General features: G+C 37.5%; 1 protein-coding gene across 1 annotated transcript in view; it reads right to left on the reverse strand.

Moving 5' to 3' along the window:
• LOC104513452 (synaptic vesicle glycoprotein 2C-like) overlaps positions 1–15059 on the reverse strand; it is a gene marked incomplete at its 5' end in the record, with an annotated part of 24028 nt that extends 8969 nt beyond the window's left edge. Inside the window, 8 exons of the mRNA XM_010156806.1 lie at positions 2218–2377; positions 3287–3490; positions 4743–4876; positions 7693–7857; positions 8225–8313; positions 10210–10320; positions 14680–14769; positions 14926–15059. Coding sequence (XP_010155108.1) covers positions 2218–2377; positions 3287–3490; positions 4743–4876; positions 7693–7857; positions 8225–8313; positions 10210–10320; positions 14680–14769; positions 14926–15059 — 1087 coding nt within the window. The remainder of the gene's footprint in view (positions 1–2217; positions 2378–3286; positions 3491–4742; positions 4877–7692; positions 7858–8224; positions 8314–10209; positions 10321–14679; positions 14770–14925) is intronic.
• Between the last annotated feature and the right edge of the window lie 1038 nt (positions 15060–16097).

The raw sequence follows: 16097 nt of genomic DNA on the forward strand, positions 1-16097 counted from the left end.
ACCCTTCTCCTGAGGCAGCCCAGGATACGGTTGGCTTTCTGGGCTGCCAGCACACACTGCCGGCTCATGTTCAGTTTTTCAGCCACCAGTACCCCCAAGTCCTTCTCCTCGGAGCTGCTCTCGATCCACTCTCCACCCAGCCTGTCCTTGTGCTTGGGATTGCCCCAACCCAGGTGCAGGACCTTGCACTTGGCCTTGTTGGACACCATGAGGTTGGCAGTGGCCCACCTCTCCAGCCTGTCCAGGTCCCTCTGGATGGCATCTCTTCCCTCCAGCGTGTCGACTGCACCACACAGCTTGGTGTCAGCAGCAAATTTGCTGAGGGTGCACTCAATCCTACCATCTTTGTCGCTGACAAAGATGTTAAACAACGTTGGTCCCAATACTGACCAGTGAGGAACGCCACTCATCACTGGTCTCCACTTGGACATTAAGCCACTGACCGCAACACTCTGAGTGTGGGCATCAAGACTGTTCCTTATCCACCAAGTGGTCCACCCATCAAATCCATGCCTCTCCAATTTAGAGACAAGAATGTCATGTGGGATGGTGTCGAATGCTTTGCAGAAGTCCAGGTAGATGACATCAGTTGCTCTTCCCCTATCCACACACCATAACCTTGTCACAGAAGGCCTCCAAGTTTGCCAGGGACAATTTGCTGTTGGTGAAGCCATGTTGGCTGTCACCAATCATTATTGCACATGTAAGCTTTTATGAAAGGAAAAATGGGGAGGAAGAAAATGCTACAATCCCAAAGGTAGCAGAAACTGTTAAGAACAACTATTAGCTACAAATACAGATGCTCTGTAATAGATATCAGTTACATTCCTTTTATCTGTCCTAGGAATGATGATTATTTTTTCTTCCACTAACATCAATGGCTTTCCCAATTATTTTCCTTTACTTCATTTTAAGAAAATATTTGTGGCTGCTACATTCAGGAATACCAAGAAGAGAGCTATTTATAAAGCATATTTATTAGAATTATATCACAGAGTTTGGGTGAAGGAATAATTTTTGCCAGAGGAGCAATTTCCTGAGGTCTAATAAAAACAGTAGTGCTTGATATTAAAGCTTAGTGTTTTGTATTCATAGTATGGTTATTTGATATAACCACAACAATGGACATCAGTCTTGTCTGTGAACAAGCATGTATTTTTAAAATAACAATGGAAAGAAAGCAGAGAAACCCTTCTACAGTCTTCCTATCCTGGTGGACAATATTTAAGCTAGTTGTAACTCTTGTTCAAAACCTTAGACTTGGATGCAAGGCATCATGCATTTAGAAACTGGAAATGTTTTTCACCGTATTGAAACTTCTAGTGAATGACATAATGAATAGCACTGTGACAGGAGAAATGACACACTGTCCTTTGGCAGCAATCTGGGTAAATTTACATCAAATATATTTAAGGAAGGAAGGGGGGAGAAATATTGCAGTCTATCATGAAAATGTGGCTTTTACATTTGTACACTCAATATAAAACAGCATATGACTCTACTGTTCTTCCTTCAACCCATTCAGTGATGTAAGATCAGCACTAAAAAGTATCCTGTATCTAAAAAAAGCCTCTCATGTCGTCTAGTATCAGTGCTTGCAGGACACAAAAATCGTCCTGAGCTTTCCTGAAAGAGCCATGAAGAGTCAGAAGCAGTGCCTGAGACATTTTTGTATCCACTTAATGCACACTCTTAGCTACCCTGCATACAAATTCGTAGCGGACTGATTAACAACTCAGCATGGTTCAAACCCACAATCTCTTCCAGAAGATGCTGTTCAGCTCCAGACAGTGATTTTTATTATTATCCTCACCATTTCACAGCCAACAGACAAATGCAGCTATATTGCTATTTTGGACCTACTACTGCCTTCATAGCTAGTGGTACTAGGGGAAACCCAGAAATATTCCATTACTGTTTTCAGAAATGCAACTCATGAGCTGTGTTTTAAATGAGAGTAGCAGTTAGACCTTCTATTTTTCATATGAAAATACATTTGTTGTAATTTCCTGATTAGGTGATATTTGATGCAAAATACATACCAAATAGCTAAAAAAAAGTCTTTTCGCTTTGCTATTCATAAGACAAACTCTAAGTTCTTCCCGCTCAAAACATCACCACTGCTGCGAAGCTCATATGTAACCATTTCTATTTACCATTTCTGCTGATACACAGAGATAGTGTCAGTGAGGCTAGGGGAGGGGTACCTGCACATACCTTCTGTCTGTAGGATACAGTTCCACAGTAATGACATCTAGAGAGTTCCATGCTGAGATGGTGAGGCCATTGTAGAGGCACAGCATACCTATCATCATGGATTCACTGGTCCCAAACCACAGGAAAAAACAGCTGATGCCAGAGAGAACCATGGAACCACCTAGGTAGGAGACAGGTGAAACAAACATAAAGTGGAAGTGTATTTAAAGAATGATCTTTGTTCAGTCTAATGTTTCTATTCACACAGTGAAACTAAATAACCAAACCATAAGTTTGAGTTAAAAACTAGAGACTGCCTCTGCTGCTAAGAACCATCAGGCAGACAAATGTCATAACGGGCTCATAGATAAAACCCGTAACTCCTCAGATATTAGGCTACATCATAAAGTATTAAGCTGGAAGCCCCTCTGAACTCCCAAAGCAACTGCCTGGGGACACTAACCCCAGTCTTCCTTGTTCATCACCTTCTGCAATTACATGAAACTCATTCATATATTGCAGCAATAAAAACATTGAGTGGAAATTGCATTTATATAGAGATACTCTCCTAGAAAATTAACACAGTGTTAATTTTCTAACCACATAGTTAGAATTGAATAGTTAAATTGAAAACAGATTTGTCATTGCAGATAATCTACAGGAGATGTCTTTCAACTGTGCTACTTTGTGAAATAGGTAACAGGCAAAGGACTGCTGACTCTTCGAGGATCTGCTCCACTAGCTGAGAGTCACCTGTGCACATCTCACTTTCAGTTGGAGTGAAGACAATGCAATGGTCAGCACTCTCCAAAATCTCATCCCAAATGCCTAAATAATGGTCTTGTAATATCAAATGTAAAAGCAATGACAGGTAACGTGGCCTAGCAGAACTGGCCATGGAATGCTTTGTTCCTGGAGTTTCTAAATTGTGCTGTTTAAAACAGCACTTATGATGTCGCATAAATGAAGTATCTGCAGAAGGAATGTTTTGCATCTCTCTGAACCAAATCCTTCAAAAAAAGAACAGGTAACTGTATCAGGAGAGCTTTAGGTTTTGGTGCTGTTCCTTGTCTTAAAGTGAAGATCCTACCTAGCATCGTTAACCGTCCAATTCTATCCATCAGGAGAGCAGACACAATATTCCCTGGTAACACTGCCAAAGTTCCCAGGAAATTAACAAAGTAAATCCAGTAGGCACTGTAGTCGTCATCGAAAGAAATCTGGCATCCTGTCCTGATGTGGAAAAATGTGCAATTTATCAATTCGCTGTCAACAAATTTATATTGCTCAAGATCTGTGGAAAGAAGAAAAAGAAACATATCAGCTAACAGCTGACTCCATGTGCAGCTTTTGATTAAAAGCATTTCAAGTTTAGGCAACCTTAATGACAATTCGGAGCTTTCACTCCTTCGTGTAATGGGACTGTTATTGCTGTTACTTTTGGTACCTTTTTGTCTTAACAGAAAAATATGCAAAGCTCATGAAAACGAGCAACTAAGGCCTGGAATTAGGCAAGTTATATTAATACACTTCAGGTTTTCTTGGGCTGTATTTGGTTAAGGCCTTTGAGCACCAACCAGTCTCAGAAGAAAATCACTGGGCATCTGCAAACTTTTATCACTTGGTCATGCTCAGTATCAGATATTTTATTTCCACACCAGAAAGCCTTTAAGATGAGACTGCCGATCATGCTCAGTTTGGTTTGAGTTCTTTTAAAGTGAAACATTCCTACAGAATTCAGATTAAACTAATTTTCACTTCTGAGAAAGCCCTGTGGTCTTCAGCTAAAATGTGGATGAGTTACTTCATGCCACCATTTAGGCCATTCTTCTTCCAACACTATTTTGGAGATCTCTCCCTATACTTCCACTTTCTTTCTGTTCCTCCTGTCAGTCTTATAACCCTGAATCAAGAATACCTTTTCCTTCCATTCAAAGACAGTGGGGTGGAGTGTGCTCTGAAACCTTACTCTATTACTGACTGTTGGAAAACAGGAAAAGTGGTACAGAAGTGCCCCATCTTTCCAACAAGTTTAGTTGGCTATGTTTTATTAAACTGAAAAAAAATAGAACAGCCCCCTGTTTAAACATAGGAAAATACACATTCTTATTTTTTTAGAATAATTAGGAGAGTGGAAATAATTATGGATTATGTAGTTTGAATCCTGAACTCAGACTCCCATGCCACAGCAAGCACAATGAACAAAGTATTTCACCAGTGCCATTTAGACTAAATAAATATACAGTAGTTAAAGCTACCAGTAAAGCAGTAAATATGTTTTCTCCTCCCCAGACTGCATCTCTTTAGAAATGATTAAAATCAAAGAGATGTTTATTATCTCAGTCAATATTAGGCCTGCGGTGTGTGGGTGTAATCCTTTCACTTCTCTGTTGCAACATTAAGGAGGCCTTAATGTTGATTTTTTATAGCTTTATAATCCCTACGAGATAGATTCTTCTACAGCATATTGGAAATCCAGAAATTATAAACAAAACCTGAGAACATGCAGCTGAACAGTGGATGTTCAGGGTTTTTTCTTGTAATACCTGTGTTGTAGAAGGTGGTATTCATGAAAGTACAGTTCCTGAAGTATGTGTTCAGTGAAGTAATATCTTCAAAAACACAGTTCTTAAAAAGGGAATCTTCAAAGGTTACTGATTTAAATTTCATCATAACAAACCTGCCCAATACAAATAATTTCTGTTAGTCTACCTTCATAGGCCAGAAGGAGCAACAGGTCAAGCCAATGAGCTATACAGTTCTACAAAGTCTCAACACCAGAAACTGTGATCCCTTAAAGGTATTCTGGAAACGTAATTAATGATTAGCTGATTCTAGAATACTATAATTCAGAAAAAGTATTAATAAGACAAATAGCTCCACAATAGCTACAGACCACAACTGGTAATACAATTTCTTTCATAATATTTCTGTTATTATTTGTCCGTAATCATCAAACAAATCAAAGTCAGGACATTTATAGAATAGCCTTGTAAAATCACAATTACTTGTAATTTGACATTACAGTCAGAAACTGGGAGATCATGGTCCAGAAACTCAGTGTCTTGGAACAAACAAGCTCCTGCTGGTACCAACAAGCTGCAAAGGAAGAATTTTTTAAAGAACATTTATTTCTCCAGATGAACACACTGGGCACTCTGTCAGGCTCAAATGCAAAACATACCGGTCCAAGTGCTAAAAAATGGTCTTGAAAAATGGTTTAACAAGAACACAACAGTTATATACAACTAGATATCTAACTGGAAGTATGTGTTTGTTACTTCGGTGTTTGTAGATGCAACTGCAACAACCGTGTACATAAAACTGTAATAAACAAATGTCAGTAGCTTTTCTTATTCTGAACATTCTCTTTGATACTGACTCTCATTTAACTCCTAGATCTTTGATCATGAGTGTCAATCAAGTCATTAATAGAAAAAGACAATCACAATGTGTATTACTAGCAGTAACTTTCTACCTCAATGTTACTAGACTAAAACAATCCTATAAGCTTTTTTTTGTGATATTCTACCAAATAACATTATCATGCTAACAAATAAAAAAAGACAGATATAGCAATACATCATTATTTTTAGATGTCTTTTATTTCACATGAAGGTGTGGAAAAAACTACAACTAAAATAAGGCAGTTCTGCTGGCAGACTTCATCCAAAGTAACAACAGTTTGAAAAGCAGTGCTTTAACTGTTATGTAGCAGTAAAAACTGTTAAAATGGCAAACCCTTCTGAACACAGGTCTGGCTCTGCTCTAATTAAAGCCTGTGCGACCAGCTAAGTATTTTTCTTATTACAAGACATAGTAGGAATAGGAACACACAAAATATGCTACCTACAAAACAGTAGGAATTAAACTCTCTTGTGAATACAGTTGTTGGAATCACAGCTTTATGAGCAGGGAAAGCAAAAGTTAATTGTGTTTATCACAGGGGAAGACTTACTAGCTAATTAATTTTCTATGTATTGGTCAGAAGAATGGTGTTTTCAGCCCATTAGTTTTAGTTACTGTATCCTTTATCATTTGTGACAGACACTGATTAAAATCAGGCTGGTGCTCAGCGTCAAGTCATTATCATTTTTCATATAGAACTTTCAATTTTAAAATTTAGCCTAATTCCAGCAGAGAACAAAGAAAGTTTAGCAATTAGATTAGTCAGTTGGAACAGAAATGACAGACTACATGTCCTACATTCTTCTGATGCACATTTTACCTTTGGAAAGGAAACATGTTGTGACTATATTAAAACCAGTGTTGCGATGATTTGAATTAAAACTCAACAGAAATACAAAGAAGAAAAAGTCAAGTACTGATGGATCTTCTAGTTAAGAATGAACATGAAGGAAACACTGCACGCTTGTGGAGGAAGAATTTCGAATGAGTTCACTCTTCCATTGAAAATGTTGTGTGAATCTCAAATAACCATCAGAGGTCTATTAAATTTGCACATTTGAAAGAGTAAATTAGTGGCTTAAAGTACAAGAATGTTTAGTGTTTTACAAGCATTTTCAGTTCAAATCAATAACACCTTGGTTGACAGCGTGTGTCAGCTACAGACAATGAATGATTCTTTGCTTTTAGGAGAACGTCTACAACCTGGAAAGGAGGGGAACTAGGAAGCAATGGCTAGTTTAAAAATGAGATAACTGCTATTTTATGTCTGTAAAGCATAAATCTTTAACAGTGTCAAACCTCAAGTTCTTATAAAAATAATTTTAAAAGCCCCATATTACCAAATTCATTAATTTTCTTCACTTAGATATAGATTTTCCTATGTAAATAAAAATTACTTAGCACCATGACATCCGGGAGACCACGATTGTTCTGTATGTTCCTTAAGAGAAACCAGATACCTAAACCAGCTGGGTTCAATTTTCTCTTAAGTTATCTAGTTTTCTGTAAAGCTCAGACAGAACCTACATACGTTTGGATGCAGTTAAAAAACAAAAAAGGCACTGCCAATATGTTGTTTCTCGTTTCAGAGATGTTCATACTTTTTATTGATTTATTGTAACGTTCAGCTTTTATTTTCCTGTCATAAGATCCTAATCTCTCAATGTTTAGTGTTTTCTCAGAAGCGTCTTTCAAGCATATAAGAAAAGAACCAGCAGCAGAGACAAAAGTATGCCCTTCCTTCCCCAGCCCTCTACAATGTGCTGCATATGTTGAGTCTGAAAACCTTTGAATCCCACCAGGAAAGGAAGTATTAAATTAGGCTTTTTGGTCTGCTTTTCTGGATGACAAAGAAGCTGGGTTTGCATGGGGGATCCTCACAAAGGAACCACTAGGGCATGTACAAGTCCACTTTTCCTCATGCTCTGCGAGTCATAAGAAATCAAGAACAGAAATAAATTCCCATTAAAAAGTAACAAAACCATCTTACCATTAGATAATAGAGAAAAATATTAGATTATTAGGACATGCTTTAAAACATGCATTTATTTATTCTAGCCAAGTCAGGATATTAGAAAATATCTAAACCTGTCGTTGATGTATTCTCCATTGCTGTGAATCTGATTTTCCAGTGTGAAGTTGAAGACGAAATGAGAAACCTCCTCATTGTGGAAATGTTTCACTCGGGATGCATACTCGTCTGACTGCAGATGTTTAATGACATCAGGAAACCAGACAGATAAACCGTAGTAGCTGTGAAAAACAGAAAAAGCTCAGTTGCCAACCTCACTTGTTCAGAAATCTGTGTGAGGTGAGGATGAGCAGCTCCCTCAGCCGCTGATGTGATGGAGCAGTTGCTCCATCATAAAAAATTCTTCCATAAAATACAAATATTGAAAGATGCTGAGCCCAGAAGACACTCGTTTTCTGAAGCAGATAGTCTTGATGAGTCAGGCTTGCAACCACGAAAAAACTAACTGAAAAATACATTTTGTGGAAAGATACTAAATAAAACCTTTCCAAATAAAAAGAATAATCACAGTGATAGAGATTTGCATGCAGAAGATTTTTCTGTCTGTCAAGTCTATCAAAAATGGTTTAAGATCTCAATCATTCTTACCCAAAAGACAGGGTGAACCATACAGCTGTAAGTTTGACTGTATTATCCTTCACAGGGTAGTTGAAGCATCTCATAAACGTCAACCAAATCTGTAAATCATTAGGAAATACATTTATTTTAAATTATACTTTGAACAACTTTGTTAAATGATAGAAACTTTTTGATTGTGATTTGTTTGTTTCTTCAGGGCAAGAGAGAGAGGAGATCAACTCTTTGATACTGGCCATAGCTGTCCTTCTCATACAAGTATGTTAATCTCCAGCTATAGCCAGGTTGTTCATGTTCTGTGACTTTCCAGCTTCTTTTCATAGAATGGTTTGGGTTGGAAGGGACCTTTAAATATCATTTAGCTTAATCCCACTGTGGTTAGCAGGGACATCTACACTAGATCAGGTTGCTCAAAGCCCCATCCAATCTGACCTTAAAGATCACCATGAAGGGGGCATTCACAACTTCTCTGGGCAACCTGTTCCAGTTCCTCACCACCCTCTCCATGAAGAATTTCTTTCTTACAGCCAATCTAAATCTACCAGCTTTCTGTTTAAACTGTAATCTCTTCTCCTGTCACTACAGCCCTTGGTAATAAGTCTCTGTACACCTTTTTTATAAGCCCCTTTAAGTATCAAAAGGCTGCTGTCCTCAGAGCCTTCTCTTCTCCAGGCTGAAAAAGCTCAACTTTCTCATACTTTCCTCTTAGTAGAAGTGTTCCATCCCTCTGATCATTTTAGTGGCCCTTGTCTGGACTCGTTCCAACAGGTCCATGCCTGTCTTGTACTGAGGACTCCAAAGGCGAACACAGTATGCCAGGTGGGGTCTCACCAGAGTGAAGTAGATGGGGAGAATCACCTGCCTTGAATTTCTGGCCACTTTTTATGCAGACCAGGGTATGATTGGCTTTCTGGCCTGCCAGCGCACATTGCCAGTTCTTATCAAAGTTTTTATCCACCAGTCTGGACTATGTCCATTAATTCCCATTTGCTCTGATCAGAGGGAGTCTGTCCTAAGAAGTTTCAGCTCACATCATGCAACAAGGAAGATGCTCTGACCCACAGCCTAGTCCAGTGAGATAACAAGGATGTGAGAGAATCAAGCTGCAGCTCGTTAAAAGCTGGTTTAATAACAAGGCCAGATCATAACAATTCAATATTAAGCTACTCCATTTTTGGATAACTACAAAAGTAGGCACTTTCTCGATTTTCCTTTTGTTGTGTAAAATGTCATTTTCCCAAGCAAAGGAATTTTGTGAGAAACCTTGGTCTACAACACTTCATCACAACTCTGGAGAGCTTTAGGATGCCAGGCTTTTAACAGCTGTGAAAAGCTACTATTTATTTATTTATTTTAAATTAATTAGTCTTTCCTCAATTTTCATTACAAGGTTCAAAGATACTGCATAATTTCAGCTTTGCAAAAAAGTAGAAAAGGATACAGAGCACAGTCCCAATGAGCTTGTATTAAACTCTCTGAAATAGCTCTAACATAGTTTTCTGGTAAAACATTTGGCGTGACTAAAAATAAATGCAGATGCCATGTCTTTGAAAGGTTTTATTTGCATTCATTTACATAATTTATTTGTGACTTTACCATTTGTAAATTATGTGGCTGCTTCAAGTTCCTACTGATAATTTTTCATCTCACCATGTGTCATCTCTTTCTATAGGTACATTGATACGCATTTCCAGTACATAATATATTGTGGTGCTTAGGAATATGGCTATGCAACTATTAACCATCACTGATGTGAAGGCCAACGCAGTGTTTTCCTCCTCAGAAGCTGAGATCAAACTCTGTGATTCACCCGCACCTCTTCTGGGTCAGGAAACCAGAACCTTATACCAGTTCCTGAATCTCCCAGATACATGGAAAATGTAGCATTGCAGCTATCACCTCATTGCAGCATGACCTCAATCAATACATCCAATTTCTGAAGGCTAATTAAAAAGACAAAAGGTAATTACAGAACAAACAGAGATGTTGTTACTTACACTATAGAGCTCTGTGCGAATTCTAACAAAACACCTCCTGTACCAAGTTCCTGTATCACTCTCTATTTCTATGAGCTCGTCTATCTGCTTTGGAGTTTTGATTCTATTAACCTAGAAACAAAAACAGAACAGCAAATACTTGGATTTTCTTGGAACATTAACTGCCTGTCGAGGAGCATTGGAAAGTTTTAATAAATCCCATAAACTAAAAAAGAGCAGATATTAAACCTGTGTCTACACTAGAAATGCTTTAGAAATAGTAGCACACTATAATGCCAGACTTAAATATGAATGCAACTGTATTGGAAAACCTCTACTTTCAAAGCATGCAGGAAATTCATTTCCTCTGACTGAAACAAGCTGTTCCTGTCAGGTTCTGCTGGAGTGTTGCTGTATGTACCACTAATGCCACAAAGGATAAAATGTTATTTAAACCCTCAGTTAACCATGTCCAGAGCTTGCTATCCATTTTTTTCTGACTTTCTATCAGTACATTGTTGAAAGTCTATTCATTGAAGATACAATAATAAGGATAGAAGTATTTGAAATGTCAAGAATTAATAGTTGAATAACATTTTTCTTTTGTTCTTATTTCCTGTAGTGTTAGACAGGGAACTCTCGCTTTTGGATGTTGACTTTAACTATCCTTTTTAATGAAGAGAGAAAACATTAGGTGAAATGATCTGGAACCATGAATGTTATTGCTGTTACAAGCAATCATGTACTTCATCTGAAGTGAAATGAGATAAACAGACATCAGGGAAAAATACAGAATTACCAGTGACAGAGAATGTGATGTTGCCTACAATGCTAGTTTTCACTTGCACTCTCCTGTGCAGCAGAACAAGAATGTGCTATATGGTCTTTCCAGACACAGGACCTGACAATCTTATACCACTGTTTGGTTTTGGTTTTGGCTTTGGCTCTGGTCCCAGGTTCATAGCGGTATCACAGAAGACAGTGTATTCATCCACAGGTGATTTAAAAAAAAGATAAATAGAGAATGGAACAAAATAAATAAAATGAGGAAAGGGACTGACATATAAGGGGAGAGTGACAGATTCAGTGTTCAATGTTTAGCTGCAGTTTCTGAAGGTAGCAGTAGCTTGTGTTTCTTCTTAACAGAATTAGGACACCACCACCCACTGATTTATCACAGTGGATTACAGGACATCAGGGAGTATCAGTATTGATGGTAAAGCTCTAGTTTTCAGCCCAGTGCTATTACAGATGTATGCTGTTTAAGATGCACTAGCAGCCTCACACCATGAACAAAAACAAACAAAAGCCCACTAAGCAGTTTTAGCTATAACCACCCTTATTTTGGAAATGCTGCAGCTCACTGTCTTGTCAAACTATGACAATATCAAAAGGCTGTACATTTCTTGTCATGCCTCTTCCAATAGCAATAATCCTGTCTGCATTGTTCCATTGATTTTAAGCTTTTTTCAAACTGCTTTTATGAAACGTGTTACACAAAAGACTGAGTTGAGTCTTCCAAGATTATTTAAGACCTCATATACACAAACATCCTCACATGCCACACCTCTGGGCAGAAAAGGCATGTGTTTTGATTCACGCTGTATAAGCCAGTACCACTTTTATAGGCTGAAGGGCAGGTTTTTTCACTGTCCTGGCCACCTGGCTCGTTTTGAGCTGTGGAGGTTGAGGGAAACATATATATGTATTTCCTAGGACCACTGTATGAGACTGATGACAAAATTCCCCCCCGGCCTTGATAGTTCTTTAACATAAGAAAAGTCCTATTGAATCAGGACAATGGTCCATCTGGACTATGCAAATTCAGCTGTCAGTATATGAAGAATGAAAGAAAAAACAATAAAGAATACCTATTTTAATGAAAATGGAACTTCTGCTTAAAAGAAATGGCTAAAATATGCAATGTTTTAAATTTACAAATGAAGACATGCTGCAAAAGAAATTGCTTGCAGAAAGAAGATTAATTAATACATAACAATGAAAGAGTAGAGAAAATTTTGGTTTTAATGATACAAAGATTTTTTTTTTTTATTTAAACATTTAAACCAATGGATCTAATAGATGTATGTTTTTAAGGACCCAGGAAGGTAATTAAGCAGGCACATAAACATTTAATTTGGGTAGTCCTACAATAGAATAACTTACTACCATCTCTGTTAGTGTCACTTCTCTCAGGAGAGATTTTCAAACATATTAAGAGCCACCACTTCCACAGTCAGTAATTAAAATACATACATTTTGGAATTCCTAACAAAGAAATCAACTGTTCTTCAGTTGATGCCTTCAGTTGATGCCAATGGTTTGATAATAAAATCCTCAATAATGTGAGTAACAAGAATGAACATGACGTGTGAAAAAAGCTTCTAGGAAAAGATGACACCAATATAATCAGGAAAACATAGGAAAGAAAAGCATACTAAAACTATTGCAGTAAGGGAGACAAAGTTACATCAGTTATAGAGCTAGAAAACATATTGCCAAAGTGTATCTGATGTAACTACTGACATGAAGTGAAGCAAAATAGTAATGCGTAAGTCATAGAATGGTACTGGATAAAGCAGTACTGGATGAAGCAACAGGGTTTAGGAGAGCTGTGTGAATAAATAACCGAAACAAAATGTCACAATATCCAGGATTAACTTATATTAAAAAAAAAAAAAAGAGAAAAATTAAAAGGATGTTCCAGACAAATTCTGCATAAGTACTTTGCTTTCTGGGTTTCCTAAGATGAAGTACTGATACTGTCCAATAAGGAGGCAATGATGCATTTTCTAATCATATTAATGCAAGCTAAAAATAGGGATTTCTATACATGTGTAACCTTGACATACAGTACAGTATTTCTAATCCTTCAGCTCCTCAGTATCTGGAGTTGAGTTTTCCTAACGTTCATGGCTAACACTGGCAAAAATCCCAAGAAAGTGGTTTTTTTCCCTTATACATGCCTGACTAATTAATGAAAATAGCTATAAATGGAATGCTGAGTTCAACATGGTTCAGTGTCACATTCTAACAACCATAGAGAGAAAGACCTATTAGACCACAAGAACTGGAAACAAGAAGAATGTGCTTTGTTTTCTTCTCCACAGCTGCTTGAGGACATGATTATGATTATGTCAAACTGATGTGAGACTGTGGCTGATCCTTCCTCCCACCTTTTGTCCCAGCACATTTCTGTCTTCTTCCTCGTGCCTAAACTAACACTTCTGGGAGACAGGCTCTGTGCTATGGCTGAGTGTGCAATCAGTCAATGAATACCAACAACGGCAGAAGGAAAACAAAGAGTGACTGGGGTCAGGCATACTCTGTCTGAAAGCAGCTCAGATCAGCAAGAGCCAATTCTGAAATTACACCCTAGCTGCATGGTATTAGGAAAATCCCATTACATGTAAATGAAATCAGAAAACAAAATATTAGGTTAGATGGGTTTAGAGGTAGGTCACCAGTGTATCAATAAATGCGGATTTAACATAATAAATACGCTATCCAACCTTCTTTCAGGCTAAATGTAGGAGTTCTTGAGCTCCTTCTTGGAAAAAAATTAAATAGATGCAACAGAAACTACATCCGAGGCAATAAACTGCAAGTCTCAGTGGAATAAACCTACATGGTCAGATGGTCATTCCTTGAGACTGCCTGCAAATGCAGAAGCTTTAAGAGGATTCCTTAACTGAGTTATATGTGCATTAAAGTAAGAAGAAAGCCTCTGGAAGAGGAAAAACATGCCACACATGGCCCTAAGAGAGAACAGAGTTCCAGCACTCCCACAGCACAGCACAAGCTGGAAAGGCAGACTGGATTTCAAAGCAATAAAATGCCTCCTGCTGTTTTGTCCTACTGTATCCAGGAAGACAAAATTGCTGTGCATGTTATTCCTAAATAAGGAAGATGCCATTAAAAAGTCCCAAATCTAAAATGACAATTTCTTGTCCAAATAGAAACAACGCATCAATACTTTGAATATGGCCTTATCCTTAGACCTGCAAGTCAACAAGATGCAGTTGAGCTTCCAAGATATTTTGAGGAAATTAAATGTCTGAAATGACTATTTCACAAAAGTGAAAATTACTTTTTAAAAATTATTATTTTAGCTGACAAAAATGAAAAAAAAAATTAAAAGCTTAAAGACACAACAGACAACTAATCTGGACTTCTGTGTACCTACTGTTATTTTTAAGTGGGAAGTAAACTCAAGAAATAAAGCACAGATGGATTCTATTAAATATCTCGGTACTCCAGAGAAAATTATCACACTGTGGGTACCTATGCGCAAGACTATGGTGGCCAAAGGCTGACATCTTAACATCTGCTGTATATAGAATAATTTTGGTGGAAATTTGGTTCTTATATTTATTTATTTAGAGTGCCTTGTCATGAGCATATTAATATTGATTGCTTAAGCCCTCCAGACGTTTCCAGTCAGCAAGCTCGTTGACGTGCTAAGTGATTAGCTTTAAAAGCAATACTCACCGTGAAGACCTTCTCAGGCTGACCACGAGCTCGCATATTTGTGTCATGAATTTGCTTGAGTATCATCCAAGCTTCGTCATGTTTTCCAACCTAAAAGTTCGACCAAAACATTTAGGCAAAGCGTACATACAGATTAAGATATTCACTACAGTCACTGAACAATCTTAATGCCTGTTATATAGAAGACATGATGTAAACACAGAAATGGTTTTGACTGGAATCTAAAAACTGTTTTGAAAATTATACCTCCAGCAAGAACCGTGGGCTTTCTGGCATAAAAGTGAGGGCTACCACGGAAGAGACACAAGGCAGTGCGCAGACGATCACAAATACTCGCCAGCTGTGGAACTGGTAGGCAGAGCCCATGCTGAAACTCCATCCTGTGAAAGCAGAAATTCACAAAATGTAGAGAAATAAGGAGTATTGTACATGAGAATCTGCAGCTTCTTGGAGATGCAAAATTATAACTGTATTTAAATGAAGCCTGATTGATCTCTTCTATTTCCACAAATATTGATGGTTTCACAAAAAATCTTACATTATGAATTTCAGTCTCCTGCATGTGACTAGCCATGCTGGAAAATGCCTGTATTATGCAGAGTGTGAGACCCTCATGCCATGATGAAGGCAGCTCTTTCAAGTCTCTCTGCAAAATTTGCATGAAGGTAACTGTGTGAACCAAACAGGGATGCCATCGCCATACATAAGAATACATACACAACAAAATAGTTTTCTGTGAATACCGGAAGAAGGGAGAATTAAAAATCTACACTCTGATATACTTCATGGAAGTTTACAACCTTCTTAATTATTATTAGTTTTTTCTACAAAGAGTTAATTTCAATACTCAATATAAGTCTCCTAATGTAATAGTGCAACACATGAAACATTTACAGTGCCTAACTTCTGTTTCAGTCTTCTTTCAGAGCACTATTCCACTCCTTAAATTCTGTTAAAAGTCAACTGACACTCATCCCTCCTGCCCCATAACTAGACGTATAGGAAAATTTAAACTATTTAAACTTCTATCTGAGACAAGCAAGCTTAAAACTGAAGTAGAGAGGCAATTTGTGGTTATATAAAGAGATTAAGAAAAAAGAACAAGGTGAAAACAACTCTCCTCATCTGAAAAACTGATTTTGAGATACATCTGTGTGCTGACTAATAACATGCTTTAGAAGCCATTGTTAAAATATACTGAGAAGAACAGAAAAGGAAATACTGAAAAACTGTATGTTAACCTTCAGGGCTGGTAGTTCAGCTTTTCAATAAAATATTTTATTGTTTGGTATATTATGACCGAACTACTGAAATGCTAGGAATGTAAGAAACGTAAGAATTTGTCTTAAGAGAGAGAAAAATATTATTTGGGGAACTATCTGGCCTTTTAATCTGGCTTCGATAAAGCAGAAATTTTA

This window comes from Eurypyga helias, unplaced genomic scaffold (genome assembly GCF_000690775.1).
Source record: "Eurypyga helias isolate BGI_N326 unplaced genomic scaffold, ASM69077v1 scaffold9440, whole genome shotgun sequence".
In the NCBI taxonomy this organism is placed as follows: Eukaryota; Metazoa; Chordata; class Aves; order Eurypygiformes; family Eurypygidae; genus Eurypyga; species Eurypyga helias.